At 39.4% G+C, this 15126-nt stretch overlaps 1 protein-coding gene across 1 annotated transcript in view; it reads right to left on the reverse strand.

Moving 5' to 3' along the window:
- The window catches only part of cped1 (cadherin-like and PC-esterase domain containing 1), a 97034-nt gene that overhangs the window by 67718 nt on the left and 14190 nt on the right, over positions 1–15126 (reverse strand). Inside the window, exons 2-4 of the mRNA XM_063005189.1 lie at positions 13095–13266; positions 6694–6788; positions 5101–5182 (exon numbers count right to left, since the gene is read on the reverse strand). Coding sequence (XP_062861259.1) covers positions 5101–5182; positions 6694–6788; positions 13095–13266 — 349 coding nt within the window. The remainder of the gene's footprint in view (positions 1–5100; positions 5183–6693; positions 6789–13094; positions 13267–15126) is intronic.

A 15126-nucleotide genomic window follows, 5' to 3' on the forward strand; every position in this document is an offset into this window, starting at 1 on the left:
CACACACACACAGTTACACCTAGGGCAGTTTTGCATCTCTGATTAACCTGACTGCAAGTCTTTAGACTGTTGGAGGAAACCGAAGCACCCGAAGGAAACCAACACAGACACAGGGAAAGCATGCAAACTCCACACAGAAAGGATCCGGACTACTCCCCCTGGTAATCAAACCCAGGACCTTCTTGCTGTGAGGTGACAGTGCTATCTTGGCCCTGAGTAGGATTGAGTGGTGGTAAAACAGACAATGAATGAATGTTTATAACTAATGACAAATGAATTGTTTTTAACTACTGGCTACAATCAGAAATGTGTTCATAACTTCTGTTTACTATCAAAAAAATTGGTTTATAACTACTGTCTACTATCAGTCGAATATGTTCATAAATACTACCAAAACAATGTCGTAAGTTATAAAATACTCTATTGTCTTGAATTGTTAAATAAAGCTTATGAATGCAGTTCTCTGTGTACAGAACATACCCTTGTGAAGCCTTTTTTCTTTTGACTAAGAATGGAAGTTCAAAATCTGCCAAGACTAAAATCGTCTGTACTCTGTGTAGGGTTCCTAATTTGCACAAACATATTTGTCATATAACTGCAAGCTTTCAAGTTTGATGTCTGATCATAGCATAGCCATCTATGACCAGAAGTTCATAGATGGATTTTTTTTTCCCTCTTAGACCAAATAGAAGTTTGTAGTTAATGTCCTCTCCAAGTGCATTAATCTGTCCCATAAGACTGCATGAGCAGGAATTTTAAAAAGGCAACTGCTATCTTCACGTCAGTCTGGTAGCTGTTGCATTTGGAAATGATGTGTTTTGTAGCATGTATGGGTCAGCACAAAATTGCCTCCAAAATAATTACTAGGTAAATTTAGGTAGGTCCAGATGTCCTGGGTTTTACAGCCATTTGATCCTAAACATGTACTGCCATAAAGATAAGGATTTTGGCATTCCAGACAAAGCTAAGCATCTGAATCTCTATGGATAAGACGAAGCATCTAAAAGGCACATTCCTTTATACCAGGGTCACAGGGAAAAATAATAATTTAAACAAAAACAAATTTTAACAGGCACATTAACATAAAATGAACTTGTATGTCAATGCCCCCTTGTGGAGGCTTTATGTTACATCTTGTAAACCACAATGGGACCAGATTGTACAGAGCAGAGAGAGAGAGTAAGATGTTTGTATTGTCTGAGTCATGTAAAAAATCATGGACAACATGTTATTAAAGAAAGTTTGAAGAAGCCTGCTTTACACAACTGGATCTAAGAATCTAAGAGACTAGAATTCCTAGAAGACGTCATGCTATATGTCATTTCTACAATAACAGCCCATTTTTTGTTTAATTTCTATGTTCAGGATATGCAATGAGTTTGTCATGTTTGGCTTTAGATGCATACTAAAATCCGCAACCTTTACTTTTCCTGGGACAGAGAAGTCTGTTGAGCATCAGACAGTCCATCAACTACCGCTGATAGGTGTTTTTGACTCATCTCTGGCTGATCCAATGTTGATTTTAGTCAGTCTATTTCATCACAAGATGACCAAGGGCACTTCTGAGACTAATGTCTTGTGTTGGACTTTCATCAGCCTAGAGCTTTAGTAACTCAGGTTAGTTCCCTCTCATCAATCGCACCCTCTTCCATCACAAAAAGAGGACATCAAGGCAAAACATTCAGTGCAATCTTAACTGGAAACCAATGCACAAGGTGAGTGTTATAAGACTCTACCTGTAATCTCCAGGAAGACAGAAAAATTATTTTTTAGTTATAACCTAACATGTAAATATACCCATTACAAATGTTATAAATCATAACATGTATAATTATTACCTTATAGCTAGCCTTTTATACACAGTGTATATTTACTTCATCTATAGCACTATACAAACTCATAATTTCAAGTCAAACTTGGCTAACCAAACTGTGCTTGGTACTTCGAAAAATAATAGCCTTCTTTAATGGAAAATGTATAAATCTGCTTACAAACACTGGTTCCTCAGTCAGAACTAGTGTATAGTGGGAGGCTGCTAAACAGGAAAGAATATTGTTCCAGTCCTTAACACAATGGCCCTAATTCACAGAGAACAGCATGGCTACCCGGCAGTAGGCCAAAAATCAAAATCAATCACTACATCTTTAATCTGTGAAATCGTTCAGCACGAAAACGAACACAAATAGTCATTATTGTCTTCAAAGAGCTTCACAATATGCTGGCTTTTATCTGGCTGTTCTGTTTGTTTGGGAAAATAACTGAGAGTGAGTGGATTATTTAAAGATTATGTGACATATATTTAGAACATCCCGTGACCTTTCTTAGTAATAACAGACCAGGCACAGATTCAGGGATCACACTCATTTTATAAAGAAAGTTCTAATTAGTTGTAGGGGCAGTTGTAGCCTAGCGGTTAAGGAACTGGACTAGTAACCGAAAGGCTGCTCAGACTGTATACTGTCACAATACTGTAAGTCGCTTTGAATAAAAGCGTCTGCTAAATGCAGAAAATGTAAATGTAAATGTAATTAGGAATGTGTGTGGACTGTTCAATTGGTCTGTTTAGTGGTAGCTGGTTCAAGTCCCTTTACTGATAGGTTACTACTTTTGGGCCCCTAAGTGAGGCACTTAGCCCTCAATTGCTCGGATTGTATTCGAGGTCGCTTTGGTTAAAAGCATCTGCTTAATGCCAGAAATGTAAATGTTCCATGCCAACAAAACTGTACTAATATGGCAATAGTGGTACCACAACCAACCTAAACACTGCCACATCACCCCACTGCTGCGTTCTCTTCACTGGCTTTCTGTAGCTGCACGCATTCAGTTTAAAACACTGATGCTCACCTACAAAGCCAAAAATGGACCAGCTCCAAACTACCTTCAAGGTCTAATCAAACCCCGCTCTGTACCACGCAACCTTCGAGCCACAAGTCTTGCTTGACTTGATCCTTCACCCAGAACTCGAGAAAGACAAGCATCAAGGCTCTTCTCTGTACTTGCACCCAAGGGGTGGAATGAGCTTCCCTTGTCTGTCCGAACATCTGAGTCTCTTGCTGTCTTCAAAAGACGATTAAAAACCCACCTCTTTACCAAGCACTTAAGCTGACATGTACTTACTTACTAATGCTCTTATTCATTTCTTGAACAAAAATGGTTCTAACAGGGTTTCAGCAGATTTATATTCTTGGACTGTTGTCTACTTAAACTAGAGTAAGGTCATGTTCACTATGAAAGCACTTCTGTAAGTCGCTCTGGAAAAGACCATCTGCTAAATGCCGAAAATGTAAATGTACTGAAGGGCTGAAATCTTACTATGGAAGACAAAATATTCAAAAACAAATAAAGCATAACATGGCATGTAATTGTAAAAAAAAAAAATTAATGTCAGGGTGGTGTAATGCACGCTTTTTCCATGGCTGTTCTAGCCTTGCCCTAATCATTGCATTTACTGTATATCCCTTTGTTTAACTTGTGTCTCTGCCAAGACAGTATACCAGTTCCTGTTCTATTTTCCTTTTTTCATGTCTGTGTGCTTTCATCTCTCGGTTGTGACCTGTGTCAATGGGCGCAAGGCACACAGTAACACCCTGAACCCTGAGCCAGTCTATCGCATGGCAGACACACACACACACACGCACATACACCCACCCATTCACCTATAGGGCAATTCAGTGTCTCCAATTAACCTGACTGCATGTTTTTGGACTGTGGGAGGAAACCAGAGCTCCCGAAGGAAACCCACGCAGACACAGGGAGAACATGCAAACTCTGCACAGAAAGGACCCAGACCACCCCGCCTGGGGATCGAACCCAGAACCTTTTTGCTGTGAGGCAACAGTGCTACCCACCGAAGCACCATGCCGCCCCTTGATTAAACTAACTTGGTTATTTTTAAATAGCTGCCCAACTTGAAGTGAATAATCCTGCATTTACCCCAACAATTTGCACTGCTAGTTGTCAGCCATGAAGTTCTTGTTTTATCTTGCCACAGATTCTTTATTGGATGTTTATTTTTAGCCACACTTCATCTTCAAGTTCGTAGAATTTTAGTATCTTACCTAATTTTCTGAGAGATTAGAATTCATTGTTCTCTCAACAGTCCTGACTGTTAGTAAAATTTGGGACAGTATCGAAAATGCAAATAAAATAAAAATGTAGTGTTCCTTACATTTACTTTGACTTTTATTTGATTGCAGACAGGATGGACCTGAGATATTTCATGTTTTATCTGCTCAACTTTATTTCCTTTATTAATAAACATCCATTCCTGCATTTCAGGTCTGCAAAACATTTAAAAAAAAGTTGGGATGGGGGCAATTTAGGGCTAGTAATGAGGTAAAAAAAAAAACTAAATAATGATGTGATTCCAAACAGAACATTTACACTTCTGTGATGGCAGCATTAATGCAGAAAAGTACATTGAGATCTTAGAGCAACATACGCTGCCTTCAAGATGTCATCTTTTAGAGGGACGTCCATGCATTTTTCAACAAGACAATGCAAAACCACATGTTGCACACATTACACAGGCATGGCTACGAAAGAAGAGGGTACGGGTACTGGACTGGCCTGCCTGCAGTCCTGACCTGTCCCCAATAGAGAATTTTAAAAGGAAAAATGCAACAACGATGACACTGTACTGTTGCACATCTTAAGACGTGTTTGCAGGAAGAATGGGACAAAATAAAAGCTGAAACACTAAATCACTTGGTATCATCGGTGCAAAACGTCTTTTAAGTGTGGTGAAAAGGAATGGCAACATTACAAAGTGGTAAATGCTTTACAGTCCCAACTGCTTTGAAATGTGTTGCAGGCCTGAAATGCAGGAATGGATGTTTATTAATAAATGAAATGAAGTTGAGCAGATAAAACATGAACTATCTCAGGTTCATCCTGTCTGCAATCAAATAAAAGTCAAAGTAAATGTAAGAAGCTCTGTGTTTTTTATTATATGCATTTTCCATGCCAACTTTTTCTGATTTGGGGTTGTACAACTACTACTACTACTAATAATAATAATAAGGTCAATCATTAATTAATATTACGGGTTGTACAGGTTCAATATCCTGTGCAACCCTACTGACTTACACATTTACCCACCTGATCCGTGGCTATGCATAAGAAACCGACAGACTCCACCCATGTCCAAAAAAGCCCCAACAAATGCTGGTATAATGTTGACCTTGGATGAGAAAACAAAAGGCATTTCAGTTTTGAAAAATCATTAATAATCACTGAATAATTAATAATAATAAATAAATAATAATAATATCATGATTGCTTTGTAATAACATACTGCAGTCACTAGACTGGCCTGTTCGCAGTCTAGACCTGCCTCTTATTATAATGTATGGGACATTATGAAGCCGGTTATAAGACAGTCGTCCAGGTCCTGGACTGTTGAGTAGCTGCATTATTAAATCAAGCAATAATGGGGGAAAATTAACTTTCACAACTATAAAAATCTGTCTTTGGTCAAGCATTTACAAAACATTTTTTTACATAAAAGATTAGTTGAAACATTAAATATCTTGTATTTGTACCTTTTATATATAGGTCAAAATAATAATTAGTAAATCATTGCTGTGTTTTTTATTTACTTATAAATACACAGTCGAGTCACATTATTATGACCACCAGCTAATATCCAGAGTAAGCAGCACGTTCAGCAGCTAGACGGGCTGGGGGTGACTCAATAAGGTCCTGGTAGGTTGTCACAGGTATCTGGAGCCATGCTGACTGCAGTGCATCCCACAGTTGCTGAAGGGTGCGTGTGAACGAGGTGGTCCGACAGATGATCAATTGAGTTTAAGTCTTGGGAATAAGGGGGCCAGGGTAGTACTTGGAAGTCTTGGTCATGCTCTTCCAACCAATGTCGGACATTTCTAGCTGTGTGACATGTCGCATTGTCTTGCTGGAAGAACCCATCCGCCCCAGGGACGACAATTTTACCCACGGTACTTTTACCCATGACAGCAACAAGGGATATATGTGCAGACAGCCTATCGCACACCTTATATACCCACCAAGCCAGCTCACGAAACATGACTTCCTTCAAGAGCTACACGCTGCCACCATCAAAAGTAGGAAGTGGTCATAATAATGTGACTCGAGTGTGTATTAAAAGTGGGCAATGAAGCACCCTCTAGTGATGCCCAGACCTACCCTCAGGCCAACATAAAACATACAATTTATTATCAATTAAATAATAATGTAAACATAATTATCAATGTATTTATTGTATTGTATTTATTGTATTAAATAGTAATAAATAGTTGGGCCTTCACATGGAAAGGGTTGAGAATCTTGCTCTCACTTGTGACAGTAAGCAACAGCCAGTGTTTGGATGTTGTCAGTCACTATGATTAGCTTTTCGACTCAGTAACAGTAGCATGGTAGGCTAAGTTAGCTGTATTGGCTTTATTTGGAAGTTTATTTGCAGACTGAGTTGAGATCACAACATGAGAGAGTGCTGCCTTAGCTCTGGGTTCAAATCACACTGAGGTCTGTTTCTATAAATATTTTTGCCTCCTGATGTGCTGGCCAGATATGATTTCACTTCTATCAACACAGGGCAGGAAGTTAACATTTTCCATGTGTTTATCTATTTAAGCAAAACAATAGTTACTTTTAAATCATGCTATATTGTAAATAGGATTTTAAATCATTGAACAAAATTATGGATGGACTTACCTTCTGGTATGGCTGTGAATAGGCAAAGTTAATCTTTCTGAAGCAACTTTTTTCTGCTCCCTTAAGACATATCAGCAAAGACCACTCCTGACCATCTGTTAAAAGAAAGAAAGACATACAGTTGAGGTCAAAAGTTTACATACATGTGTAAGGATAGAACTACATTATATCATATCAGTCATGGGTTTGTGATGATTTCTGCAGCTGTTCTTTTTCTAGTTTACTGTTTACTGACTTATTCCCACATAGGTTTTCTAAGAATGCAACAAATCCGCTAGGTAAGAATATTCTTACTCCACCGCTCAGGTGGCGCAGCGGTAAAAACACACGCTGCAACCAGAGCTGGGATCTCGAATACATCGTATCGAATCTCAGCTCTGCCTTCCCGGCTGAGGCTGAGCGGCTACATGAACAACAATTGGCCTGTTGTTCAGATCGGCGGGACTAGGTCGGATATGGGTCTCTCTCTGTCAGAATGGTGCAATTACGACCTCTGCTGGCTGATTAGAGGCACCTACACAGAGATGAGGAAAGAGTGCTCTTAGGGTGTGTCTCTCCGTACACAGCGCTAGGTGGCACAACACTCGTCAATGTGTGGGTGATAAGATGCATACGGCTTGCTGCCCACGTGTCGGAGGGGGCGTGGGTTAGCTTTAATCTCCTCGGTCAGAGCAGGGATCGGCATTGGTGGAGAGGAAGCATGACGCAATCAGGCAATTGGACGCGCTAAAGGGGGAGAAAAAGGGGAGAAAATGCATTTTTTTTAAAAGGAAAAAAAAGAATATTCCTACACCAACATAAATTATTAAATTGGTGTTGTTAGAAAGTTCTATAATGTTGAAGCAGATGAAAGTTTAGGTAACACAGCAGTTAAGGGCCTTGCTCAGGGGCCCAACAGTGGCAACTTGGTGGTGGTGAGGCTTGAACCGGCAACCTTTTGATTATTAGTCCAGTACCTTAACCACTGAGCTACCACTGCCCTTTCCTCCAGGTACTTCCTTTAATCTCTAATAAATGTAGCAGAAAAGTAGTTGGGCTGCTCAAAATGTTCACTAGAAGTGAGTGAATATGTGAGTGAAGGACGAGGTACAGACAGCAGAGTGTGCACGACCTGGCTGTGGAGACAGGGCGACACACACTGTCCTGGCTGCCCCGAGAGGAGAGGCTGTGCCAGCACTGCACTCTAAATAGAATAGAGACAGAGCTGCACTTCCTCACCCAATGCACCAAGTACCACCACATTCAATCCCAATTCTTCTTTAAATTCAATAAAATCATCCCAGACTGTAACTCCCTCCCAGACAAACTGCCCCACCTACTGGGGAAGCACAGAGAGAGCTGCAAACTGGCAGCACTCTACACACACACCTGCCACCAGGTGAGGGATAGTGGGTGAAAACACACACACACACACACACCTTTGTTCTTATTACTGCTTCCATTTAGTATTATTACTGTCACTTTTAATAATTTATTGTTATTTTATTTCATATATATTTTATTGTTGTTACTACTTGCACTGTTTTTCTTAAATGTTTATATGTATACCTGTAACTTTTTTACATATTGTATATTGCCCATTGTTATTATTTCTTTTTATTACATTTCCTAAATGTGTATCCAAGATCTGGCAATACGAATGTATACATTTGTCATGAAAGTAAAACTACCTTTGAGTTTGAATTTGAGTGCGTGAGTGAGTAAGTGAGAGAGTGAGTTAGTGTTTGTTTGTTTGTTTATTAGGATTTTAACGTCATGTTTTATACTTTGGTTACATTCATGACAGGAAACGGTAGTTACTCATTACACAAGATTCATCAGTTCACAAGGTTATATCGAACACAGTCATGGACAATTTAGTATCTCCAATTCACCTCACTTGCATGTCTTTGGACTGTGGGAGGAAACCGGAGCACCCGGAGTAAACCCACGCAGACACGAGGAGAACATGCAAACTCCACACAGAAAGGACCCGGACCGCCCCACCTGGGGATCAAACGTGAGTTAGTGAATGCAGTGTGTGTTTTTCTGTGATGGACTGACACCTTGAATACCAACTGCCTAGACCCATTATTTCCAAGGGTAAATAAACAATGAACTAAATGCCGTTATCATTCATCCTAAAAACAAAAAATAATGGAAATAAAGAACACTAGATATAATCAAACCTTTGATTGGTAATGTTTTATTTCTCTACTTGTGAATGTGACTCTCAGAGCACACAGGTTGATACCAACACTAAAACATTGCAGTATTGTACCATATTTGGTTCTTGCCACAATGCTATTTTGTATAACTTATAAGTATTAGTAAAAGGGGGCTAGTAGTAATAAAGGACAAAAAAAAGGACAAAGGACAAAGTAAAAAAGGACAAAAGGACAAAGTAAAAAAAGGACAAAATCCACCAGGTGAAGTTAGACTTCTTCATGGTCATAAACTTTGCATTTACTCCCCCTATTTAAAGCACATGGCCTTATGTTCTCAATTATCCAGCTGCAACAAGCCTGTAATAGAGAGGTAAAAGCAAACAGCAAGGTTATCCAGAATCTAGCAAATGTTGCTAATGCTAGTTTCCAGTGCAACAGTAGCCAAAATATGTTGTAGGTGAAAAATATTTAGGTTCTTATTGCAACCTTTTTGCTTGTTCTGATGTTTGAAGACACTATCAGTCATGTGTTTGAAGAAGCATGTGGAATCTGCTATCCTTTAAAAGAAGCTGAAGTGAACTTCACAAGGAAACACATCTGGGAGTAATTGCAGTGGTCAGCCAAGCTGGAGGAAATGGGCTGTGTGTATTGTGTTGAGTCCAAGCACTGGTGTGTGTGTGTGTGTGTGTGTGTGTGTGTGTGTGTGTGTGTGTGTTGCCATATGCTGTGAATGACAGGAAGTGCTGCACAAAACCTGAGAGCTTAGGGGAAATCTACTGTTAGTCTTGCTTAAATATTAAATGTGTATTAAATTTCAACTAAAATGTTCTGGTTTATACAGACCTATTGTCATTCACCCCCTTCAATTATTTGTATTTTATATTTAGTAACATGTTCCTTCTATTTACAGTAATGTACACTCAAATATGAACCAAAACAAGAGAGCTTTAAAAAGCCAGTCATGTCCAGTACTATCCCATGCATGATAGCTGATCCAACTCAGCTACACCAAGTACAAAGGCTTCAGTCTAGCCTTACACAGTGGGAATTAGAAAATAGAACATTATGTTCAGTTTGAAAAGTTTAAGCAGGAAGAAAAACATTCAAATTATTCATTTCTGTGAATAAATGGTTGGAAACATACTACCTCATCCAAAACTTATAAAAAAACACTATAAGGACATCTCACACTGGACATCCCATTCCAAAAATCAATAGCAGCCTTAACTATACTGGAAAGGCTTTCCAAAAGATTTTGAAGTGTGTCTTTGGGAATTTGTGACATTTAGTCAAAATGTGAAGTCAGGCACATGTTAGATGAAGTCCTGTTTCACAATCGCTGTTAGAAATGAATCTTCAGGAAACCTTACTTTCATGTTTTACTTGATTAGTTCTATTTCCTAACATAGTGCAAGCCGTTCAGTTATTTTATTTTTACTAAGTGCTTCATACTGGTCATGGTTGAAGTGGTTTTGATGTCAGCCAAAAACACCAGAGATCAAACCCTGGAAAGGATGCCAATCAATCACACCTTAACACAAGCTCACACATTCATTCACTTGCTTACTAAGGTTAAGTTAGAGGTGCCAGATTACCTTCTGCATGTTGTAGGAGGTGGGAGTAAAATGAAGTAACCAGAGCAGACATTAGGAAGACTTTAGAAAATGCCTCACAGAAAATGAACAGCGGCAAGGATCAAAACACTTTTGAGGACATATCAGCTGCACCATTACAAAACAGTGATAAGAAGTATACGATAAGATTCCTTCAGATACAAGTAGTCTTTTATCTATATTGAGCTGTGCAATAGTAGTAGAATTCCATATAAAACATTTTGCAGTCTATGTATACATTAATAAATGTTCTGCAAATAAAAAATAGAAATACTTTGGTAGTTTAAGTTTAAAATAAGGTGTGAACTTGGGGTTATTATAGCAAGGCCTGAACTTTATTTACAGCAAGACTAGAGATGTTTAGTCTGGGCTCAACATACTGTAAACAAACGCAGCTTATAGTGCCATTGCTATTACCAAAACATCACACACACACCCATTTCTTAAAGCAACAGTAACATAGTAACATACACTAAAATTACTACAACTATTGATAAGGACTGGATAAATAAAAATGTCTAATGCTTTTAACTAAAGTACATTAATGTAAGGGAAATAAAAATATTAAAAAAATAACCCTTAAAATAAAATGACACCCCCTGAAAGTGGTATTTTGTACAACCTCGCTCTGCTAACATAATGGCACTGTGAGCTGGATATATGAGCGTGATGGTCCTCAGTGTGAATTTGCCACTCGATTTAATAAATCTCTGGCTTATGCAAACTGAGCCTGGTGCTGCCTACTTAATTTGCTCTGTTTGAAACACAGTTTAAATTCTGCTGTAAAATAGTGAAAATGGTAAACCATAGAGAGGGGAAAACTGCATTAGTCCTAAGATTAATTAAATGCTTATATATTGTACATAACAACATTTTATTGTATGTAAAATACCCAGACCATGATCTGAGAGCAAAAAAATAATTTAGCATAAACAACTGGGACTTGGCATTGTTGACAATATGCAAATCATACCTGGTTTTAGGAGGTGTTAGAAAATAGGTGTGAAAACACTAATTACCAAAACCTTTGTAATGAGTAATATAATAAGCCACACTATTTTTTGAGACACTATATTTTTTTAAATGCAGTTTTACCAACTATTTATATGGACACAGAAAAGTCACCAGATGTAACTAAATTACTATAGAAATTCTACATCACCAAAATAGGAATCTATTATTTGCTATAAGGACATTTTGACTCAGCAAATTTAGAAAACCCATTACAAACTTAAGAAATATCTGTTCTAATCGTTAGGCACAAGGCAGGAATACCCTGGAAAGGCTGCTGAGAACTGGGTTTGAAACTATTTTAGCAGTGGCCAGACGTCTACGCAGACGTGACTTCAGCCGCCCTCCTTTTCTTCAGACACAGCCAATCATGTCTGTTTAGACGCCCAGCCAGGCAATCACACTGCAGAAATTTGAACCCATATATAAGCGGTGTTGGGTTGGCGTAACAGACCGCGCACCCGAGCACCGTAGAAATCCTTAAAAACCTCATTCTTAAAAAACCGATACATGTATTTTACAAGTGTATAAACTTTAAATTTCAACCTGAGAAGTTACTTCTGTTACTGTCAGTATTACATTGACAGTCGTGTGTGTTTTGTGGCTGTGATAGGCTAGCATGCGGTCAGCTGTTCCACAAGTCAATTTGACCGGCGTGTAGCAGCTTACAGCCGACGTCTGGGTTAAACACACAGTAAATACACACCAAGTATGAGTAAACACTTACAAGCACCTGCTCTGAACCTTAGGTTTCACACACAGGGCATTACATCACATCCATTAAACAAGTGAATGATATTACACTACATTTTTTAAACCACAGATTTCAATGACTCGTGGTTATTTTAATGCATAATAAAATGCACCTATAAAAATTAGCTCTCATTATAACTACTTTCTTTAGCATTTACGAAATATAGCAATACTTATTGTATTCATGGAATGAGTTACTATCTGATTAAACACAATAGTATATCCTAAAATGATTGTCAATTATTAACATCATTCCAAGTAAAATATTAGCTTTTTAGAGTGACTTAGTCATTCTATTACAATCAACTCTCTGGAGGGATTTTATAACCTTGTGGTGGAGGGAAGGAAGGGAGGGAAAGGTTCACGGGGGATTTTAGGAAGTCAAATGTGATGCAGGACTAGAGCTGAAAAAACAAACCTAAACCATCAGTCTATTAAAGAAAAACCCCTGATCTATTTTCCCTTATGAATAGCACCTATATAACATGGGTTGTATAAGTATGAGCTTGTATCCCATTCCAGCTGTTTAATCTCCTCCATTCATTCTCTACTCCTCTGGAATTGGACAGTTCCTGTGGGACTTTGTGCACATTCTGTCAAAAGAGTATTTGTGAGGCCAGGCACTGATGTTGGACAAGAACGCCTGTCTCACGACTGATGTTCCAATGTATTTCAGAGCTGTTCGAAGAGGGTTTAGGTTAGGGGTTTGTGCTTTATGTGCACAGAAGCACAGTCAAGCTGAAACAAAGAAGAATCTTCCCCAAAGTATTGCCAAAACATTGGAAGCATTCATTGATTGTATACATCAGTCTGTAATGGGTCTGGCTAAGCAACTGAGCTCATTGATTATAAAGGGCACATTTACACTCATGCTCACCTTTTTTGTTTTGTGAGAGGGTAGCGCTGGTTTCAGCGTAGCGTCCCTGGTGTACTTGGTAACCCTGCTCCTCTAGCACTCTCTGGTAAAGCTGAACTTCTGTATCTGAAGGTATATACTGCCCAGTCAACAACACAGCTTTTCCTGTGCAACTTCTCTTTGACCATGGCACCTGGAAAAAAAGGAAAAATTAAGAGGTGAGGATGGGGGAAAGGAAACAAGGGTAAGCATAAAGAGTACTTTTAGAGTTATAGACCACAAAGTATGGGTGCCTGGAAATGTGAACAATGCTTTTTCTGTTGGTTACTGGTCGAGTACCAATGACTGACCCTGCGCTCTGACCCCAGCTTCCAAACAAGCTGGGATATGTGGAAAAAGAAGTTCATTGTACTGTGTGGCTGTGTCCGAAATCGCATACTTCCATACTGAACACGAGAGCAGGTAGTGTGGCTGAATACGTAGTATTCATTAAAGAGTACACGAAAAGTACCCGGATGCCCTACTGCATGGGCAGCCATTTTTAAGTATGCAAACACAGCACACTTGCGGTCCGATAATCTATCCCATAATTCAACTGGAGTTACAAAGGCATTCGTAGTGAAGAAGAAAGATGGCAGAAAGAGTACGGAGTAAGAAAAAATGAAAAATGTTATGATTAAGTACAACCCTGAATAACGTGAAAGAGCTTAGGTGTATAAAACCAAGCACCCAGGCATGCAGACTGCATCTACAAACATTTGTGAAACAATGGGTCGCTCTCAGGAGCTCAATGAATTCCAGCGTGGTACCGTGATAGGATGCCACCTGTGCAACAAGTCCAGTCGTGAAATTTCCTCGCTACTAAATATTCCACAGTCAACTGTCAGTGGTAGTATAACAAAGTGGAAGTGATTGGGAACGAAAGACGTCAGCCACGAAGTGGTAGGCTATGTAAAATGACATAGCGGGGTCAGCGGATGCTGAGGTGCGCAGAGGTCACCAACTTTCTGCTACAGTCAATTGCTACAGACCTCCAAACTTCATGTGGCCTTCAGATTAGCTCAAGAACAGTGCGTAGAGAGCTTCATGGAATGGGTTTCCATGGCAGAGCAGCTGCATCCAAGCCTTACATCACCAAGCGCAATGCAAAGCGTTTCGAATGCAGTAGTGTAAAGCACACTGCCACTGGAATCTAGAGCAGTGGAGACGTGTTCTCTGGAGTGACTAATCATGCTTCTCCATCTGGCAATGGACGGGTCTGGGTTGGTGGTTGCCAGTCAGAGACTTGACTGACTGCATTATGTCAAGTGTAAAGTTTGGTGAGGGGGGGAATTATGGTGTGGGGTTGTTTTTCAGGAGTTGGGCTCGGCCCCTTAGTTCCAGTGAAAGGAACTCTTAATGCTTCAGCATACCAAGAGATTTTGGACAATTTCATGCTCCCAACTTTGTGGGAACAGTTTGGGGATGGCCCCTTCCTGTTCCAACATGACTGCGCACCAGTGAACAAAGCAAGCTCCATAAAGACATGGATGAGCGAGTTTGGTGTGGAAGAACTTGACTGGCCTGCAGAGTCCTGACCTCAACTCAATAGAACACCTTTGGGATGAATTAGAGCAGAGACTGTGAGCCAGCCCTTCTCATCCAACATCAGTGTCTGACCTCACAAATGCGCTTCTGGAAGAATGGTCAAAAATTCCCATAAACACACTCCTAAACCTTGTGGAAAGCGTTCCCAGAAGAGTTGAAGCTGTTATAGCTGCAAAGGGTGGGCCGACATAATATTAAACCCTATGGATTAAGAATGGGATGTCACTCAAGTTCGTATGCGTGTGAAGGCAGACGAGCGAATACTTTTGGCAATATAGTATATGACAAATTCTTTTTCTGCTGCACCACTAAGTTACACATTTGTCTTATATATAGTAAATGTGTCAGTTTCACTGGATGTCATTAGTCCCAAAGCATGTCATCACTTTAATTCTTACGCACAATTCTCAACAACATGAAAATGCCATTTTAAAAGACGTATGCCACCCTTATACATGTAAAAATC

The sequence above is a fragment of the Trichomycterus rosablanca genome, chromosome 1, assembly GCF_030014385.1.
Source record: "Trichomycterus rosablanca isolate fTriRos1 chromosome 1, fTriRos1.hap1, whole genome shotgun sequence".
NCBI classification, from domain to species: Eukaryota; Metazoa; Chordata; class Actinopteri; order Siluriformes; family Trichomycteridae; genus Trichomycterus; species Trichomycterus rosablanca.